General features: G+C 37.4%; 1 protein-coding gene across 1 annotated transcript in view; it reads left to right on the forward strand.

The window, feature by feature from the left end:
- LOC140140154 (dynein axonemal assembly factor 11-like) overlaps nucleotides 1–20473 on the forward strand; it is a 33692-nt gene extending 13219 nt beyond the window's left edge. Inside the window, exons 8-16 of the mRNA XM_072162014.1 lie at nucleotides 159–269; nucleotides 1737–1831; nucleotides 3817–3876; nucleotides 4684–4776; nucleotides 5282–5362; nucleotides 6705–6840; nucleotides 8215–8310; nucleotides 9997–10100; nucleotides 18274–20473. Of these exons, the coding sequence (XP_072018115.1) occupies nucleotides 159–269; nucleotides 1737–1831; nucleotides 3817–3876; nucleotides 4684–4776; nucleotides 5282–5362; nucleotides 6705–6840; nucleotides 8215–8310; nucleotides 9997–10100; nucleotides 18274–18448 (951 nt within the window). The 3' untranslated portion in view covers nucleotides 18449–20473. The remainder of the gene's footprint in view (nucleotides 1–158; nucleotides 270–1736; nucleotides 1832–3816; nucleotides 3877–4683; nucleotides 4777–5281; nucleotides 5363–6704; nucleotides 6841–8214; nucleotides 8311–9996; nucleotides 10101–18273) is intronic.
- Nucleotides 20474–21811: the final 1338 nt, after the last annotated feature.

The following is a 21811-nucleotide window of genomic DNA, read 5'->3' on the forward strand; positions in this document are numbered from 1 at the left end:
GCCCGAACATGTTTAAAACAAAGCTGCCAACAGGTTACATAGGACGTTTTGCTTTAAACATGTTCAGGGGCCAATGATACATAGGAGGTTTTTCCTGCCCAACGACGCATGGCAAAGTGCCATCAAAAAGATTAATTTTATTTTTTGTTTCCCTGCAGTACTTAGATGGGAAAGAAATCGAGAAATCAGAAAGAATTAAAGCCAGACAAAACTTGGACTCCATCACAGTCAAGATAAACATACAACAAAAAGAATATGCAGTCAACAGGGTAGGTAATATTCAAATACTTGATTTTTCCAGGAGAAAAGAGAGAAAAAAAAAAGCTGGACCCATCGCTAAACCAATTTTCTTAGCAACCTTAAACCCAGCTGTATAGGTAATATTCCATCAAACTTAAAATTAGCAGAGTTTTTACCAAATTTCCAGACATTTGTCCAAACGATACTCAAGACAGTTGGTAGGGCATCAGACTTCAGTGTGAGATGTTTCTATTTTGAGCCCTGGCGAGTTGGAAAAATGTTATTGTGAAAATATTAATGGCTTGAAATTCCCCTGGACAAGGAACTGGCCGTCTAAAATTGCCTTGTTACTGGGAGAGCTATGGTTATATTACATACATACATACATACATACATCGATTTATATTGCGCCTATACAATTTTAGCTCTAGGCGCATTACAATAAGAGAAAACAAAGAAAGAAATAGCAATGACAAGAAATGGATCAAATTGGAAAAAGATGGGTTTTTAAAAGCTTTTTGAAGCTGGCCAGTGTTTGGGCCTCCCTGATGTTGCATGGGAGGTTGTTCCAAATTCGAGGACCAAAGGAAGTGAAGGCGTTATCACCAGCTAATTTGATTGTGAGAGGAATGGAGAGCCGTGTAGTATCCATGGAAGAGCGTAAATGACGAGATGTGGTGTAAGAATGAATTCCAGATTGACACGCTCCCTGATGGGCAACCAATGTAAGTCCTTGATGTATGGGGTTATGTGGTCACGACGTTTGAGGCCGTAGATGAGATGCACCGCCCTATTTTGAATACGCTGCAGTTTGGATAAATTGATGTTGGTGGTGCAAGCAAGGAGAGAATTACCGTAGTCGGCGAGATAATATGAGTGCACGGATGATGTGATGGCATGAGTCAGTATCAAGGAAGCGCCTGACTCGAGCAATATTGCGAAGTTGGAAGTTAAGAGTTTGGCAGAGTCCAGATACATGGTCATTCATGGATGGGGTAGACCAGGTTAGGGTTCTGTGCCTATATATTGAGCTGCATCCCTGAATGTTGTAAAATGGTTTATAAGCTGTGTCTTGGGCCACAGTGGTCAGTGAATATCTGTAAATTATTCAAATTTGATAAATGGTGCACCTGTACCAAAACTGACTGGTGTGAACAACCGTACCATGCCACATCGAACATGCTTGTTGCCAGTGGCGTGCGCAGCATATTGAAAGTGGGGGGGCAGGTTGTTCAGTTCCCCCGAATGGAGTCTGATTAGGAGCAAATTTTTACGTTTTTAACGTTTTTCCCCCGAATCCCCGAATGACCAACAAAAGTGGGGGCCATGGCTCCCCTGCCCCCCCCCCCCTTGCGCACGCCACTGCTTGTTGCATGTGCGTAATTGGTTCTGAGCTACTTTCTGAAGACCTCCGATCAACTGCTGAAAAGATCAATTGATTTTTACACCTTGTGTGACTGTAAATCTGAAACATAAATTGACATTTTTCCCCATAGGAGAAAGAAAAACAGGAGGCAGAAGAAGAGGCTAAGCTGAAGGAAGAGAAGAAACCTGGGTTTGATGGAAGATGGTATACTGATATGGATAAACAGTGAGTAATGTTTCTAAACTAGGGTTAGATTGTAGAAAACCAAGGTTTGATGATAAATAACTAGGGTTTGATGGAAGATGGCATAATGATATACAGAGTAAATAGCACCTAAACTAGGGTTAGATGGTAGAAAACCAGGATTAGTTGATAGATAACTAGGGTTTGATGGAAGATTCTATACAGATATGGATAAACAGTGAGTAAATGGCATCTAAACCAGGGCTACAATTCTTAAAAAGATAGTTGGCACACTTTTACTAAACAATTGAAATCCATGCCCTAACAAAAGGCAAGTGAAACATGCATATTGCATGTATGTGAAGCACAGACTCCCCCGAATCTTGCTCTTCCCAACTCCCCACCTTCAATGTTGGATGGTCCCGTGTACCTGCCAACAACATAGATGTGTCCCACATTAAATTAGGGGAGCGGGGGCAGAGATACGCCGAAGTGTGCCAACTTTTTTTCCAGGATTGTAGAGGTCAAAAAACATGGTTTGATGGAAGATGGGATATTCCCCCAAGAATTATTATCTGAATTGAGTTATAGGGAGTGTAGAGATATGAAACCATGTGTGTAGGCCCTCTCCTATTATGATAAAGTCCGGGGGGGTTGGTTTGGGAGGGCGTGCTGCTGAGAATTTGAAAGTGAACCCATCAATATACCAATTTTCAAGAAATTTGGACCCATTAATATACTAATATTCTTATTTTTGGCCAAATTTAACACATATTGTCAGTTAATTTTTACAACTTTTCCCAAAAAGTTTGTGGAAATTACAAAAAATTTGGCTATAGTGAGGCAAAAATGGACTATTTTCTGAAAAAATTGAGAAAACTATGAAAACAGGACTCATCAATCTTACTATAATTCACCAGACTCTGTCTGTTTGTTTGTTTGTGTGTCTGTTTGTCTGTCCGCCTCTTTTCTCGGAGACCAGGGGTCGCGCGTTCCTCAAGCTTGGTGGGTGGGTGCAGCTTGGTATGAGGAAGAACGAGTTTATATTGGTTAGTGGGTCAAGGTCACCCAAGGTCATCCAGGGGTCAAATTAGTAAAAACTGTTTTTCTCAGAGACTGGGGGTCGCACGTTCCTCAAACTTGACGGGTGGGTGCGTCTTGACCCGGGACAGAACAAGTTTGTATTGGTTAGTGGGTCAAGGTCACCAGAGGTCATCTAGGGGTCAAATTAGTAAAATCTGTCATGGGCATGAAACTTGGTGGGTGCATCTTGACCTAGGACAGAACAAGTTTGTATTGATTAGTGGTCACCCAGGGGTCATCCGAGGTCACATTAGTAAAAACTGTTTTCCGCCTATTTTTTAGGGAACTGGGGGTCGCAAGTTCCTCAAACTTGGTGGATGGGTGCATCTGGACCTCAGAGAGAACAAGTTTGTTTCAGTTAGTGGGCCAAGATCACCCGAGGTCATCCAGGGGTCATCTGAGGTCAAATTAGTAAAAACTATCGTATGGGCATGAAACTTGGTGGGTACAGTCAACTTTTATAGCCAAATTTTTGGAAGGTCATTTTGGGGTCATCCAGGGTCACCCAGGGGTCATCTGAGGTCAAATTAGTAAAAAATGTCGTATGCGCATGAAACTTGGTGGGTACAATCACCTTTTAGAGTCAAATTTTTGGAAGGTCATTTTGGGGTCATCCAAGGTCAAATTACTAAAAACTGTCATATGGGCATGGAACGTGGTGGGTACAGTCAACATTTAGAGCCAAATTTTGGAAGGTCATTTTGAGGTCACAATGGGTCATCTGAGGTCAACCCCCCCCCAAGGTGTTCTGATATGTCCAACCAATATCTTCAGCTGACCTTAATCTTCCACACAGGGAGTGTGAATTTCAAATGCGGTTACCTGAATGGGCGACTCCACATTTGAAATCTACACCCCCTGTTTGGGAGATTAAGGTCTTCCATTGGGGTGTATGGATTTCAACTGAAATAGCCTAATCTATGCTATTCTTGTTTTTTTTTTAGGAATGAAAATACTAGCACTGATGACAAGCAAGAGACGAAGACTAAGGATGATGATACTGAGTGAGTATGACAACAACAAAGAATTCTTTTTATCTTGGAATTATGAGACAGAAGGAATTAGCGGCGTGTGCATGTCTTGAGCGCAAAATTTATTTGGTAATCCTCAAATAACATGTTGGCTTGATTCCTTTGGTGAAAAACTAAACATAATAATAAGCAGGCTTAGTTAGATATTTGTGCCTTGCGGCCTGCGGAAACAAAACACATGTCACACACGCTTTTCGGAGCGCAGTCTTTGATGACTGCCTCATTGCTTCTGCTATCCCCCATATCAGTGTGTTACATTACAAGAGATTTAATCAAAAATGTCATTCAAAACGAAGTTCCACCTTAGCTGACAAGTTATCTCAATCAATAAGGCATTAGAATCTGGTGCATTAGTGATTAGCAATGCGAGTTTCAAGTCCTGCCGCAGTCCCTGCTTGTTCTCATGAAATATTTGAGCTAGCTTGAAATTCACCTGGGCAAGGAACTAACTGCTTATTATCCATACAAGAACGTAGGGAGCTGATCATTGCTGTGATGGTTCATTGTGGTTTCTATAGGGTGCGCTACAAGTCCTTTATTTTTGCTAAATGGTTTATGGTGTGTCTTGGGCCACTCAAAACCACTGCACATCGGAGACGTCATATTTTGGTACAAAATTGTGTGCCTGACTGCTCCACAGATCAATGAATAAGCACCAATATTCCATTTGATAAATTTGTTTTTAAATGTACCGCTTGCAAAGACTTTCAATCATTGCGTGCCATAAAATTGTATAAACTGAATAAATGTGAGTTTTTTCTCTACTCTGCTTTACCACAGCTTTTGGAAAGAGAAAACTGCGTACACACCAGAGTCGAGAGTTGCAATCCATGAGCACGCACAGGAATCAAAAAGGAAAGAGGAGCAGAACAAGTAAGTTATATCTGTCTGACAGGTAACATTTTCAATGTGAATGATTGTGAATAATAATTAGTGGGTTTTTAGCGGGTTCGCCGTCGGACAAGTTTAGAACTGTCAAGCTTTCGTCAGGAGTAGCTCTGACTTCTTCAGGACAAAGTACCTAAGAATGAGACATGTAGACTGCCCCTTGTCTACTGATGACTCTGAAAAGAGTCGTTCACTGATAGACTGCCCCTTGTCAACAGAGAACAAGCAGTCTCGCCTATCTGCTAATATAAAGGTTTTGGTGGCTAATTATTTTGGTTTTGGTGGCATTTTTGCCCAAATTCGACCTCACCAGATGAATTCATCAAGTCTTTGCCATTCTTTTTTATAATACTTTAGACCAACAATTTAGCAGTTATGAGGCTTAAAAGTTTCCATAATTCCAGGGTTAAGAACAGCCTTAAAATTGTAATATTTTATGTGATACACCCTATATAATATATGCTGGCTTTAATGTATTTTGTGCATGCAGGAAACCTGGTCCAGATCCTCCCAAGAGGGTTGTACGTCTGATGACAGATGACGGCAAATATCTCAACGTCAACGAAGCCAAGTAAGTACAACGGGCCATTCCATATAAAATCCACACTCCCCCTGTGGAAGATTCCACTGCCATCTCAATTCAAGTTGAACCTTTTGGCGGGCATGAGAATTTTCCTGCTTTTGCAGGATTTCCTCCTTTTTTGCGGTTCAAATTTCCGCACTTTCTTTTAATTTCAGCCCGTTTGTTGGCTTTTTTCAGGCTTTTTCAAAACTTTTCAGGTTTTTTCATGGATGATCATTCTCATGCCTGTTATGGTCAATCCACCTGGAATTTTTCACTAGGTACGGTGAAATTCTAGCGGAAAATTGTTGCAATTATCTAGTCCAGTTGAATTTTTCCTAATTTGGCCTAAAATTAGAAAAGTTTGTTTGGAATTCCAAAATCTTCCACACCTTTTCCACTTTTTACGGATGAAAAATGTTTGAATTTGGAATCATTTAAACGTAAAATTTGGTTAGAATTCAAAAATCTTCTACAGTGGGGGTGTGGTTTTCAAATGGAACAGGCCAATATAGGTAGAATAACGATAGAAATTAGAATACCTGCTACACCCTAAATTTAACCCAGTGATGTACTGCACAAAATTTCCAAGGGTGTAAATTTGTCTAATTATATCACTGACTTCCCTCCTATAATGACTTATATTTGGGATTTGAAACAGGAATAAAGCAAGATGCAAATCACAATTTTTGGTTAATTTTTGCCAGTTTTTCAAGTCTGATTTGTTGAATGATTTGATGGTTTTAAAGTTTTTTTGAGGGAAAAAGGCAATCAAATATTCTTCTATCATCTCATCTCATCACACAGGTCGTGTCACCCACTGTCTGATGTAGCCCTCAAATATTATATACTCAATATTCTTTCATCATTTTGGCAAAGAATAACAAAATCAAAATTTGAAGAAAATCATACATTAAAGACCCATTCAGTGATCCCATCGAAAGTGTTAAAAAAATAAAATTGTTTATAAACTGCTTAAAAGTGAAGGATAAGTCATTCAAATTGTCATTTGGTATTTTTGAAATGAAAAATTTGGCAAAAAACAAAGAAAACAGCAGTATTGATGAAATTGAAGCCCCATTCAAATACATGTAGCTAATATGTATACTGTCAGCATATAAATTACAGATTCATGTAACTTCCTTATTTTTGTCTTAAATACACAGCTTTTGGCTGAACCACTAGCAGGCTATTTTAACACAATTATGACAATAACAAAGGTACCAAAATCTGAATTTTGATTATTTTAACGATAGTCCGGATGAGCAAATCACTGAATGGGCCTTTAAGGCTGAATACTGAATGAATCCCATGAAAATTGTGGTGATATCAATTTACTTTTTATCTACAGAGTTGATTTTGCACTGACAGAAGATGAAGAAAATAACCAAATAATTTTAGACGTTGCTTGTTATAAACATCTAGATACTTCATTACTTGATGTAGATGTCCAGCCTACCCATGTTAAAGTAGTACTCAAAGGAAAAGTGAGTTATCATCATTAACTAGTGTTACTTACATTTTGACTAGGGTTAATATGTTATAATAACATCTTAACTAGGGTTAAAATGTCTTACTACATCAATACTTGATGTAGATATCCAACCCACCCATGTCAAAGTAGTACTCAAAGGAAAAGTGAGTAATCACCATTAACTAGGGTTACTTACATCTAGGGTTAATAACATTTTAACTAGGGTTAAAACATCTTACTACATTAATACTTGATGTAGATGTACAGCCTACCCATGTCAAAGTATTACTCAAAGGAAAAGTAAGTAATCATTAACTAGGGTTACTAACATTTTGACTAGGGTTAATAACATCTTAACTCATATTTTTCACGAAAAACCCAGGTGAAATTTTAGGCCTCAAATAAAATCAAATTGATTCCCACACACTCATCTAGTAAAATCAAGTAACTTACTGCGTGTAGCATGATTTTAGGATTGTGACGTAGCTAAAAGTACGCTAGTTACAATTTCCGTGGGCGCTGGTTGCAATATTTGGACATTGCATGATTGTGCGCTAGTGGGATTGGTCGCTAGCAGTATTTCCATAATCGTCTATTTGATTTTTTACAGGGAAAGTGATAAATAAAGTTAAAATTGTGTTTTGTTTTCAAATTTAAAAGCAGAAAATGTGACATTGAATTAAAAAAGTGAATAGTGACGGTTATGAATGAGGTTAATGACTTTGCATCAGTTGATTATTTTTTGGGTATTGGGAAATATCTAAACATTGTGCTTTGGACCTCGAATATCCCGAGAGGCGCAGGTATTACTGCATGGTTTGCCAGTTGATTTATCACAGGAATGTGGACGTGGTCTACCTGTGTGGAAAACTGAACAAAGGGACAATTATCAATACAATTGGGCCATTAGTGGTTTACAGGAGAGATCAGATTAGTTAGGCCAAAAAAAATTGTTGTGTTGCCCTCAACCGTCCGACCCTAAATCCTGAAAAATCAGGGGTGCAATTTTTTTTTTTTTTTGAATGATGATTTTTACAGATTTGTTCAAAAACTCAATGTTTTTCATTTAAAATTAATATTTTATTGAAAGAATAGTCTTTAATTGATGTCTAACAGGTACCCAGAAGTCAAAATAGACAAATGTCCCCTAATTGAAAAAGCATTCTTTAACATTTGAGGGGATTTTTAAAAACTGAAGGTTTAAAAAAAAAAAAAAAAAAAATCTGACCATCCGACCCAAATTTCCCATTTTCTCACTTGAGGGCAACACAACAATATTTTTTTGGCCTTATGGCTACAATCCGGCATGTAATTTACAGATAAAAACTAAAAGACAAAATGTGAAGTTGTAATCAATTTATCAATATCAATTACAATTCTTTTACAGGTTTTACAACTAGTTCTAATGGAGGAAGTTTCTCCTGACCAAAGTACAGCACAAAGGTCACAGACAACAGGTCATTTAGTCATCACAATGCCAAAGGTCAGTGTCAAAGGTTGTGTTTTTTTTTTAACAAAGGGTTGGTAATATATGTAGGGTTTTTTCCAGGATTTCGCCCTGACAAACGAATTCTTGGCCTATTTGAGACAGATCGTTCCCTACTTGCAGAATGTACCTGGGATTCATTGACATACGCACCAAACACAGTTTTCACTTACAAACCTTTTCTTTAATACTCGTTGATGATTTACAATACTGTAAAATAGCTATTTAGTCTGATTTTAGTGTATTCAGTGGTAGAACAAATTGTAATTACCACGGGTTACAATCCGCCATTTTGTCTGTCTGATTGTTTACACGATTTCTGCGCAACTCCAGAGATGAGCTAAATTTAGATCGCTTTAAATTAAGGGCGCACCACACATACAAATGCTTAAAAGCCTAAATTTTTGGCACCAACAATATAAACTGCTTCCCAGAGAGCAACGATATACAAGACTAAGATCGGATCCAAGATGGAATATGCCAGCTCTGCATGGATGGGTGCTCCACCTACCTCCCTGTCTAAACTGGATGCTTTACAAAGGAGAACGGTACAAATCATTGGCACTTCAGAAGAAGATGCAAAGAACTATCAAATACAACACCTTGGACATGAGCAGTGGGAGCCATCCTATGGCGAAGCTCCAGAACTCCTTCAACATTTGTTACCAGATCGTATGATCATTCATCCTCGTCTGCGGTGCTCTGTCAGATCCTACGACCAAGCTGTCAAGATACAACCTGGTCAGCCACAAAACATATCATTCCTTCCATCCTCAGCTCACCTATGGAATGCTCTACCTGATCCAATTACCTCCAACCAGAATTAGCTGAGCTTCAAGCGGGAGGTTAACAACTATCTTGGTGCCAAACTGTCAGCGCTATCACACTAATACTATTAGTAATAGCAGCTGTTAATGCCTTGCATATTCAGACATAAAAAAATGGTTGACAAGCAGGCAAGGATGATGCTGGTGTTTGGGCAGTCTGAGAGTACAGAGTCGCGAGATGATACTACAATTACTAAGCAGAATATACCATGTCAGCATACAGCAGTTATTGATAGAACACAGTGAATATTGTTTCCATTTTGAAATCAATAAAAGGTGTATTGTGTAATTTTGGATGGAATTTATGTCCAGTATGCTGTGCAAATGTTCTTAAAATGTATTGTGTTAATCTATCAATTTTATGTCAATTGAGGTGCAAGATGGTTGCAAGTGCTGCATAGAATTCTATTTGTCTAATTGGAAAAGTCCTTGCTTTACAATTAATTTCCTTGGAGCAATCAGTGTGTGCTCCATTAATTTGTGTGTGTTGACTCAAAGAGCTAGCATGTTTACATGGATCAAAGGTGGTGCATCTGTACATGCCCAACGTAACTGTGGCACGATATAGTACTGACATCACCGCCTCGGGGAAGCCAAATGGACTTTAGGATTGTAGCTATACTCTGATCAGCTCGTTATAGGCGGGACTCATAACATTGTGGATTGATACAGAATGGCGTACACACAGTTAAGCGCAGCACCTACGCGAACTGCGTTTTGCGTGAATGGTGCATGCTTTTGTGAATTTACGCGCGCGTAAGTTGGAACTTTTTCATTGAACTGCAGTCCCATGCCAAATAAAATACATAATTAGCGGATAAGATTGATGAGGATTTTTATCTCCTTTCTTCTTTAGGTCAAGCAAATTGTGAAAGCAATCCCAGCTAAAAAGCCAACATGCCACAGTAAAGGAGACCAACTACAGAAGAAAGAAACAACAAATAATCATCAAAACAACAGGTAATTATCAGGAAACTTTTCAAAATTAAAGGACTATATAATGGGTGATCCTGGTGCAAGAGGTGATGGGTAAAAAGCCTGGGTGCAGTTTCGGGCGGTGGCGACTTGTTGGATATTGGCTCCAGCTCTCCCTATGGTACTTTTGGAATCGGGTAATAAGCCATAACACTAAGGAGATGTTAATCTGTTGGTCTAGGCTCAAATCTCGGTTCCATAGCTAGAGAGGGCATTGAGGCAATGTGATGGCTTTCGAGATGCAGTTGCACACTTTCCACTTTGTTCAGTTTTATTGGGCACACTGTAACTCTGAAAGTAGTGCATAAGAGCTGATGATGATAACTGATATAAACTAATTGTTTTGTCAAAATAAACATGTTGCAACTTTCATGTGGATTTTGTGTTAAATTATGAGGATGAAGTAAAAAGGATATATATGATATATGGGCAAGTTTGGCGAAAGAGGTGCTACTGCTAGTGTCAATTTAGTCAATCACCCCATAAAATCTTAGATCCGCCCTTGGGTCTATGGAAAATGTAGACTATACCATATACTGAATTGTGGTCTGGGGTGGTTAGTAAATTTACAGTCACAAATACGAGCAGGTCTGTAGGAGGGAAATACTGTAAGCAGGGGGGATTATATCTTGTATTAGCGACTGCAAAGATCGTTGGAAATGTTACTGCGCATTTCTTCTGCGCATGTTAGTCTCCACACACAAAAACTTGGTTCGATGATTTTTGCGAGCGATCGACACGACTTGGCATGCATCTAGTCAAAACTGGATGGTTTTCGTGTATTTCTAATGCATTGTGGGTACACCCGGTTTCCATCTTGGAAAAGTGAAATATTTGCCGGCGAGTGAAAAAAAGATCATCAAAATCCGACAAGTTTTGGCCGTGTTGCGCTATCGTGAAAGGTAAGGAAAAATTTCGTAATAAAACATTATCTTTGTGGTTGAAATTGAGGTGCAGGGGGGTCATGCCGATTAAAACCGATGTGAAAAACGTGATCTTTGGCCTATGTTTACCCTTAGCAACATAACATTTTCTGTGAGAAGTCTGCGAATTTTGCCGCTTTGGCCTGAAAGTGGAGATGTCATATTTGCCGTATCCAGTTGGATCGCAACTCAATGGGATGCGTTACAGAATATTCAATACTATATTATATGGATGTGAATTACATTTTTATTGAAATTAACATTATTTTTACAATTATAATTTATTTTAACAACGATAAAATAAATTAATAAATAAAATAGTAATATAATTTCATGGGGGAGTAAGGTGTAATGATGCAAGTAGTCACATGATATTTTTTTGTAGTATTGGCAATGTCCAACATCCGGGTTTTGGCTGTTACATTTAAAAAACTTACTACCACTGATAAATGTCTAAACTTATAATTTTTGTGAATTTTACATGTAATTTACTTGTTTTTGTTTTGTTTTTTATTTTTTAATATTATTTGGAATGAATTTGATTTATTTCATGCCAATTTATATTGCTGGGCTTAGGCCTAGGGGAACCCCTGGCCAAATTTTCATTTTCTTAAAGTACTTTGACAAATTTTTTGAAAAAAAACAAAACAAAAAACGCTAGCCCCGAGGAAAGATATTTTTTTGAACATGTGATTTTCACGAAGTACTTTTAATTCATGCCAATTTTTATTACTGGGCTTAGGCCTAGGTGAACCCCTGTCCAAATTTTCATTTTCTTAAAGTACCGTGACTTTGACAATTTTTTTTTTTTTTAAATTTAGGTAACTTTTATTTTTTATGTACTAATGCTGTACGTTCGCCAACACCACGTGCGTGCAAATTGACAGTTTTAATTTCTACTCTTCTTACGACTCAGAAATCTTTCTTGTTCTCTTTTTAGGTACAATAGTTTGTGTCATCGCCTTGACGTAATTTGAATCATCGCCTTGGCTTGATTTGAGAAACCATGGGTGTTTCCCTTGAAGTATGGCGGCAAAGAATAGGATCGGCATTTCATCCTCCCAAATCCAAGCCATCATACCAAACTGACATCAAGTTTTCTTCAATATCTTGGAGACTGGGGATAGGAGGATCAACTTTCTTTGTCATCTTGATAACTGCCACACTTGGTAAGTTATTAAAAAAATTTATATCATAGCTTTCGATCTTAGCAGAATCTTTATAAAAGGCAAAATAACAAGACAATAATTATGTAATGATAAAGATGGACTGTTCTATTAATAGTTGGGGATAGGAAAGTAAACAATGGGGCATGAAGTGGTGACACCTGAAGTAGCTGAACGTCTTCATGATGCTGAAAAAATTGTTTCATGCTTTCATAGAAGCTTTTATTTATTGTCACTCATCAATTGTGAATTCTAACACTGCTATAGATAAAACAAATACAAATAATTACAATGTTACCTGAAAAAAATTAGTGTGCTCTTGATTATTAAACACATTTGCTTTTCCAGGATACCACATTTTACTATAACTTGTCTCATGGGTTGTCTTTCTTTTTTTTTCTCCTTCAGGTAACTTGATACTGCAGACCTATCTCCCTCAAGGATGCAACATCTTGGCATTATGCGGTGATGTTGAGTCAAATCCCGGTCCATCCTACCCATTGCTGACTGAAGATTTTTTGCAGAATCTACTAACAGCCGACCCCACAACTATCCAGCCACTGAATGGATTGCGCAATAAGCATGTCATTCAACTATTTCAACTCAAAGAAAAACATAAATGTACTTGGGATACAGCTGTAAACTGGCTCAGAATACTTATTGCAGATTTTCCATCTGACAGCAGTGCTAAATGGTCCAGAAACATATCAGACAGCTGGAAAAAACTTAAGCAGGACAGACGACGCTTGCAGAGTGACAAAAACAAAAATGATGAAATGAAAAACGAGTTTCTCTCTTGGGAGGATGAGATATACAGGTTGCCATCATTCCGCGGACCAAATGCACCAAGAGAAGCTGTGCAAACTGTTACCAAATTTGAACTAGATTGTGCACAAGCTAAGAATATACAACTTGAGAAAGACATTCAAAAATCCAAAGATGAAATAAAGAGACTAAAACAACTATCACTACACAAATTTAAACTTCAAAACAGAAGAGAGAAGAGGAAGTCAGTTGCAATAAAAACTCACCTAGCAACTATCAGAAAACAGAAAAAAAACTTGAACAAACTGGACTCACAACTAACTGAGAAGAAGAAGTTAAAGAGAAAAATGGCAGATGATCTATCAAAACTGAAAGTCAAGTATGCTAGATTAGAGGAGGAAAAACAAACTGAAAAGGACTCATATGAGTTCAGTTTAGAAGATGATGTAGTTAAAGCACAGGAAAGAATAAAAGAACTGGAACAGGAACTAATTGAGTGCAAAGAAGTAAATGCCACCCTTATTGATGCCGCCATAAATTGGAGGCAGAAACTGGCACAGGAAAGGGGTGAATCACTGAAATTTGTTGAAAAAGGTGCTTTCTCTGCTCACATGAGAAAGTGTGTCTGGGAGCTTCTGGGACTCCATGTGGCTCAGGAGAAAGTGCCAAAAGTAATAAAATCAGTCATGACTCTGGCACAACAAAAATTTGACAAAGTACCATCAACTAGTACTGTGAAGCTTATGCAAGATGAAATGCAGACAGTGGCTACTGCACAACTGCAATCACTAGCCCAGGCAGGAAACATCAATTTACAAACAGATGAAACGCCAAAGTATGGCCAATGCTATGAGGCGTATGTTGTGAATACAGACAGTCAGGACTCATACTTGTTAGGAATGAGGCATATGGCCAACAAATCCTCACAGACAACACTAGACACATTTAAAGAGATACTACATGACATCAATACAACATGCAAAAACATTACAAACACAGATAACATTGGCTACAAAATACTTACACAAATACACTCAACAATGACTGATAGGGCTAAAACAGAAACAAAATTTAACAGAATCTTACAAACCTTCAGAGCAGAGTGTTTGCCATTGTACAAACAAAACTGGAACTCACTCTCTGAAGATGTGCAAAGCAAATTATCTGGACTGCACCAGTTTTTTTGTGGCCTTCACCTGATGGTGGGCATGGCTGACACAGTGAATGCTACTTTAAAGAGTATCGAAGGACTGAGCGACAGAGAATCAGATGTTGAGTTGGAAGATGAAACTGAAACATTCAAAGTAGATGGGGAGTCAGTGATTGTGCGGTGTGTCCGTACTGTTTGCAAGGCTTTAGCAAGGGGTGCTGACGAGAAAAGTGGTCGTCATAAGGATTGGAAAACCTACTGTTCAAAGATAGGTCACCCAGAATATGTCTCTATGATCGAAACCTTTAAAGGTAACCGTTTTAATATTATATTTTTGCTTGGAGGAAATGTGTTCTTTTTACGGGAACACATTATTACATGCCTTGAACAGATACCTGAACCTAAAAACAAACTCATACGAATTGCTCTAGCCCTCATGAACTCACACTTCAACATAGCAGGATGTAAAGCTCTTGGCATCATGAGAAAATTCCTCATGATGCCACTGTGGCGAAAAACTGAAGAAAAGGGACACATACTGGAGATGAATGAATGCTATGATCAACTGGAAATTTTTTTGAAATCATGTGATGATACAAAAAATGTAGAAAGTTTCATGAATAGAACATATATTCCATTCAGTGGTGATTTTGATGATGAACTGTCACAGGCATTAACTACAGATGATGAGTACACCACCATGGTGTGTAGCATGCTACATTCTTGTTTGAAGTCCCTCCACCTGTACGTGAAAAGAACAGTATGTGATCATTTACCTGGCGGCAAATATTGGGGGCTGATGATGATGTGAGGGCTCAAACGTCCAGTGCCCCAAGACATAACAAGAACCCGAGAGGGTTTTTGGGATGCTCGACTATCTTTGTCATCATCGTCCAAATGCTTCAGCACTATCTAACGAAGCAGTGCTTATGTTTGTGTACAATAAAACTAGTGATTGGCTTAAACAAAAGTCAAAAGAAGAACTTGATAATTTATGTAAAGACGTTAAGCATTTATCACGTAATATGAGAACATTATATAGAAAAAGGGAGGAGGAAATAATAAAACAACATATGAAAAACAAGAAGATGAAGCCAAGAGTTACACAGAAAAAAAAAAGAAAGAAAGTTTAAAAGAAGGACTGAACTTACCACAAGCATTATTGATAGCGGACTTTGGCAATCAGAATATAAAGTTAATGAAATGATGGAGAAATGTGACAGTGATGCAGAAAGAAAGCGTGCTCTCGTGAAACAAATCACATTTAGGAACGAAGTCCTACAACAACACTATACTGGATGTACACCAAAAATATTCAATGCCACATACACTCACAAGAAGGTGAAACATGTCAGAAGCTGGATGGAATTGAAAGATTGTTTAATTGAACTGATAAATGTAGAATTGCAAGTAGACACATCCAAAACCATTTCAAAAAATACAAAGGAGCGTGAGAAGTTGCCTATGTTGGTTGGTAAAACTATTGATCATACATATGATGATGGCGTGACGTATCGTGGCACTGTGATTTCACAAGTACCTGGCTTCTGTTCATGGTTCAATATAAAATATGAAAATGATGATAGTATATATTCTTACAGACTGATAGATGATTACAAAAAAAGGTGACGTTGAAATTGTTCCAGAGACACTTCTTGGTTCAGACAAGTAAACTTAGACAATGCTACATTTATCAGTTCAATTTATGTGAATTCTGCATGTGTTTGAAGTTGTTTACCTTTTTGCCAAGTGGACACAATTTAAGGGGTACTACACCCCTGGCCAATTTTGTGCATATATTTGCATTTTTATAAAAAATTATAGCACACTGGTGACAAGTAAGATATGTATATTATAGGGGCAAGGACTACAAATACTGCACTGAAAATTCAACAACTCAAGGCAAGTAGTTATTGATTTATTTTATTGATCAAATATTGGTTTCCCCTCATTTTTGACTATAACTCCACAACTGTTGTCTGTGCTGAAATAAAATTTCCAGTGCAGTAGTTATAGTCCTTGCCCCTATAAAATACATATCTTACTTGTCACCAATGCGCTATAATTTTTGAGAAAAATGCAAAAATAGGCACAAAATTGGGCAGGGGTGTAGTACCCCCTTAAGTAAACAAATTCAAATACTGTTGCCAGGGTAACCAAGTGTGATAACTCATTTAAAATACTTGTAATGAAATGGCAATAACTTCTGACCCTCGCCTTCGCCGTTCAGTTAGATCTCACGACCTTGCAGTTCAAATTCCAAGATCTAACCTTGTTAGTCATGAGCGGTCTTTCATTCCATCTACAGCCCGCACATGGAATGTACTCCCGCCTCACATTCCTGGAATTGTGAAACGGAACAGCTTCAAAAAGGAGGTTAATAGCTATCTATAGGCGCTAACCCGTCAGCTTTATCGCATAGCGATAACAGCTGTTAATGCCTTGATATGTCTTGACATAAAAAAAATACAACTTTCACATTTCTCCATCATTTCATACGCTAATTACTTGGCTGTAAACATTTGTTTACATTGTTATTTACTCATTATTGCCGTTGCTATGGTAACACGTAATTCCAATGTAATGGAGGTGAAAATTATCTTGCTTGACTTGTAAAGTCTTATTGTACATGTGAATGAAAAATGAGCGACATATTGCAATTTATGTGAATTCTGCATGTGTTTGAAGTTGTTTACCTTTTTGCCAAGTGGAAACAATTGGACACAATTTAAGTAAACAAATGCAAATGCTGTTGCCATGGTTACCAAGTGTGATAACTCATTAAGAATACTTGTAATGAAATGGCAATATATAGTAACTAAGTAAATACAACTTGGTTGCTAAGCAAATCTGATTAATTACTTGGCTGTAAACATTTGTTTACATTGTTATTTACTCATTATTGCCGTTGCCATGGTAACACGTAATTCCAATGTAATGGAGGTGAAAATTATCTTGCTTGACTTGTCAAGTCTTATTGTACATGTGAATGAAAAATGAGCGACATATTGCAATTTATGTGAATTCTGCATGTGTTTGAAGTTGTTTACCTTTTTGCCAAGTGGAAACAATTGGACACAATTTAAGTAAAGAAATGGAAATGCCGTTGCCATGGTTACCAAGTGTGATAACTCATTAAAAATACTTGTAATGAAATGCCAATATATTGTAACTAAGTAAATACAACTTGGTTGCTAAGCAAATCTGCTTAATTGTTTAGCTGTAAACATTTGTTTACATTGTTATTTACTCATTATTGCCGTTGCCATGGTAACGCGTAATTGCGATGTAATGAATATGAAAATTGTTTTGCTTGACTTGCCAACTTATGCTCTACCTGTGAATAAAAAATGAAAGAGATATTGCATTTTATATGAATTCTACTTGTGTTTGAAGTTGTTTACCTTTTTATGAATATATAATTAGCTTAAAACAATAGAAGTAAACATCATATTTTTACCAAGATTGATCATTGAGAACTTGACGCAAAAAAGGGCGAAATCCAAAAACTAAAAATGGCTTATCTCGGTGACCCCTCGACCGATTTTCAAAATTTAAGTGGCATTCAAATGCTACAGTCTGTAGCTATCCAATGATAATAAAATCAAACTCAAATAATCATTATGAAATTTTCATGTACAGTCCCTACTTGTATGTAAGGCCTACTCATGTTTCAATAATTGGATTTGTAAAGGGGTTTCACAGGACTTTATATTTGTAGTATGTATAGTATCATTGCCCATCAGAGACGGAACCAAGACTGTGGGACAGTCTAATAAAATGTATGAACTCCCCCTTTAACATAATAATATTGCTCGAGTTACATTATAAATAATCATACCAAAATGTGTACATCCATATCAAAACGATGCACTTGTCGGCTGCTACATGTGTCTCATTTCACATAATAGCTAGAATAAATACCAGACTCATTTCCGAAGTGGAGATCACTTCAAATCATCCCAATTCACATGGTTTATGAATACAGACATTCCTTATATAATTTGACTTGGGGATGATTTGAAGTGACATCCACTTCGGAGATGAGTCTGGTATTTAGTCCTAGCTATTATGTGAAATGAGACACATGTAGCAGCCGACAAGTGCATCGTTTTGATATGGACGTACACAAATATTGTTTGTGTTTCTTTCAGAACTCATGGAGGCACACTAGAAGTGGACCCCAGTGCTGCTAAAGAAGTGGATTTAATGGTTACCAAAGATAAAACCTCATCAATAGGACCATATCAGAATAGAAGGAAAGAATTTATAGAAAGACCTAATAGTGAAGACTTTATTGATGATCCAGATGTGCCACCTTTAATTTGATATTCTTGACTAGCATTTTACCACAGTCTTTCAGAAATCATCAATGCATTGAGACAGTGAATGGATGTTCAAGAACAATCCATCCAAGTGATCGATGATGTCCTGTAAGCAAAACTAGTTTGTTTGGGAGGGAGGGGATAACACTGTGGAGTACATTTTTCCTATGGTCTTAAAAACATCATTTTGACCCACTTTGAGTTTTGTTACAGACGGGAGAGGGGGGGGGGGGTCAGTTTGGAATGAAACTAGTTACATTTATAGGACACCATTGACTTTTGGGTCGTTCCCATAGTGCGTCTTTGATAAAATGCCTGAAATTGTGATGGGATTTGATCCCCGGGGTGTTCACCCACATTGACTATGTGTATGCATGATTGTCCTGAAATCCAGATACATTGAAAATATGTGGTTTTTGGTGCACAAGATCTGCGAAATACAAAATTAGGGATCAACCAACATCATTTTAATGATGCCTATCGACCATGAGAAGCGAAACTGTCAATAGTGAGTAAAATATTTGGTTTTCAAAAGAAATTGATCTTACTGTATGTCTACAAACCTGATGAATCTATTAATTCTATTTAATGAAGTTGCAAAAGATTCCTTCAAATGCGGAGGGGTATATTTGAACTGACTGGTTTATGTTTTCAGAGTCAAATTTTGGACAGGTAGTTTTGATGAAAATTATGGGTATTTATCAAATTCTAGATAAGACACTGAAAGGGGTATTTTGAAATTCCAGAATGATCATTTGTGCACCTTTAAATGCAGAGTGAGCACCTTGGGTATCTGGACATAACTTTCATGGAAGCATACTTGAGAGTTAAGGTCCGTTCATACTACGCTGCACTTGCATTGTGGTGTGTTGCGTTCCCAATGCAATATTTTGCAGTGGGGTAACACATCACGCTGCAAAGCAATTGCAGCATAGTATGAACGGACATTTAGTCTAGTAATTAAGACAGGGATTATACAGCATATGGAATGGGCTATTCAGTTGAAATCCATACACTCCTTATGGAAGACATGATCTTAATCTCCCACACAGGGGGTGTGAATTTCAAATGGTGCTCCCATTCAGGTAACCCTTTTTGAAATTTACACCCCCTGTGTGGGAGATTAAGATCATGTCTTAGATAGGGGTGTATGGATTTCAACTGGAATAGCCTATTAAAGCTTTTTGAATTTTTAAATAAAACAAAAATCAGCTGTGTAGGATGCATACCACTAAATCCACATATGAAATGCCTTCCAGCACAAGCCTATGATTAATACCAATTTTACATAAAAATTGCGCAAAATTGATACATTAGCAAGTTTATTGTTTGTGTGTATTGTATACCTCCACTGCTTACATTAGACCCAATTTTACCCACCGTTTATCAGTGGGAGCTGGTAGCCTAATGGATAGAGCGTCCATCTAGAGATCGGAAGGTTGTGGGTTCGAATCCCATGCGGGCACATTCCCTTGTTTTTTTGGGTTGTGTGCTGGTCGGGATTTGTGTTTATTGGTTGTCTTGTTTAATAATTGTAACACTTTTGTTGACAATTGTGTTTTACTAGAACTTGTGAATGTAATTTCTACAAATTTGAAAAAAAAAAAACAAAATTTGAGTGATGTTTACGATTATGTGTGCATGAACACATGAACTTGAAAATGCCCTTGCCACAGACTATTACAGACCATTCACAACCAGTCAAAATCCACATGTTTTGTATGCTGTGAATTCTCGCATATTCATGAGGGCAGACTGTTCCATTCTGCCATATCTAACAATCACGCCAGCGTTGTCTTCACAAAACGTGGAACAATCGGCCATCATTATCAGGTGATGCTGAGAATTTTTTGGAGATGTCTGCTTTCTTTTTCGTCCATGGCCGAATTTCTTTCAAAATTAGATGAAAGCAAGTCAAAATATATCCTGCCACATTTGAGCCTTGATTATGAAATTATTATTCCGTCCAGAAAGTTTGTATTTTGTGCTGTAATAAACGAGGTGCTTTTTAATTAAAAAAATAATATTCTACAAAATGTGTGTAATTGTGATAAACATTATTGTGTATTTTCTCAATCAGTTGAATAGCTTTCTATATTCCAGCACCAATTGAATACATGTATATACCATTTTCCACCCTGATGTGGCAGTGATGTCAAAGTGCCGAGGCAACTGTATCGCGCACATATATGTTTTGAGCAAACCTGAGCAATTTGAAGCTGTGCCCAATGAAATGCACACTTGCTTCACTACCACATCGGGTGAAAATGGTATAGCCACTTCCCACAATACTCAATGACTTGGTTGGATCATTTGGTGGTGAACCAATATTCTCATGTGATTTGCTTTTTTGCAGTAATCGAGTATAAATACAGCTTTATGGGTTGAAGGACAATTAATTGAGAGGACCATAGGATACTACAAGATTCCATAAAATTTCTTTAACATAAAAAAATGTGTGGTTGTACGAGGAATTTGTGTATCCTTGCCTTGTGTATTTTGTGGCAGACAACCCTCTATACCCAGCAGGCCAGAAATAATAAAATGTGTGAGCCATAGATGATGTTCATGGAAAGGTTTCAGGTCTTGTGAAAAGGGCTGGAAAAATTTTGCATTTTAAATTGGTTGGGCCATATTCAGAAAAAAAAAAAGTTTTGTTTCTCCTTTTGATGGATCATTCAAATTCACTTTTTTTTTTCACAGGGTTCTTTGGACTTAAAATTAGATTTCCCACCCTGCCTCAAGGTAACAAAAACTGCAAATGGAATAAATGATACCACCAAAAAAACTTCATTATCTTTTCTGTATTTCTTTATTATCATATACTTACAATTTAGAGAAACAAAACATGAGACATAATATATGATGGTTGTGGAAAATAAATAGAGATACATGGAGACTGGGATTGATGTTATCTATCAAGGATGACCTGACCTCTGTAAGGTCATCTGAGGGCGTCTTGTACTATTCAGACTTCAGTCTCACTATGTAAAGTATGATTGGTCAAGAACTATTAAATAGTGCAAACAAGAGGTTGCTTCACATTTAAATTTTGTGCTGCTGTGAATGTAAATAGTTACTGAAATAGTAATTTAAATTTGTCTTAATATCAAAATTATCCTCAAAATATAATTATGAAAAAGCATTTTCAAGGGTGCACAGCAACATTTTATTATGCGAGGCCTGTTTCACAAAAGCTTATGAATAATTTGATTTTACAATCAATTTACCACACATAATCCCTTATTAAATCAATCGTAAAATTGATCGTAAGTCTTTGTGAAATGAGCCTCTGTCATGTATATGCGCAGACATGTGATGCTAATTATTACTAGTACTTAACAGAATGAGGCAGAAATATTGTTCC

The sequence above is a fragment of the Amphiura filiformis genome, chromosome 18 (genome assembly GCF_039555335.1).
Source record: "Amphiura filiformis chromosome 18, Afil_fr2py, whole genome shotgun sequence".
NCBI lineage: Eukaryota > Metazoa > Echinodermata > Ophiuroidea > Amphilepidida > Amphiuridae > Amphiura > Amphiura filiformis.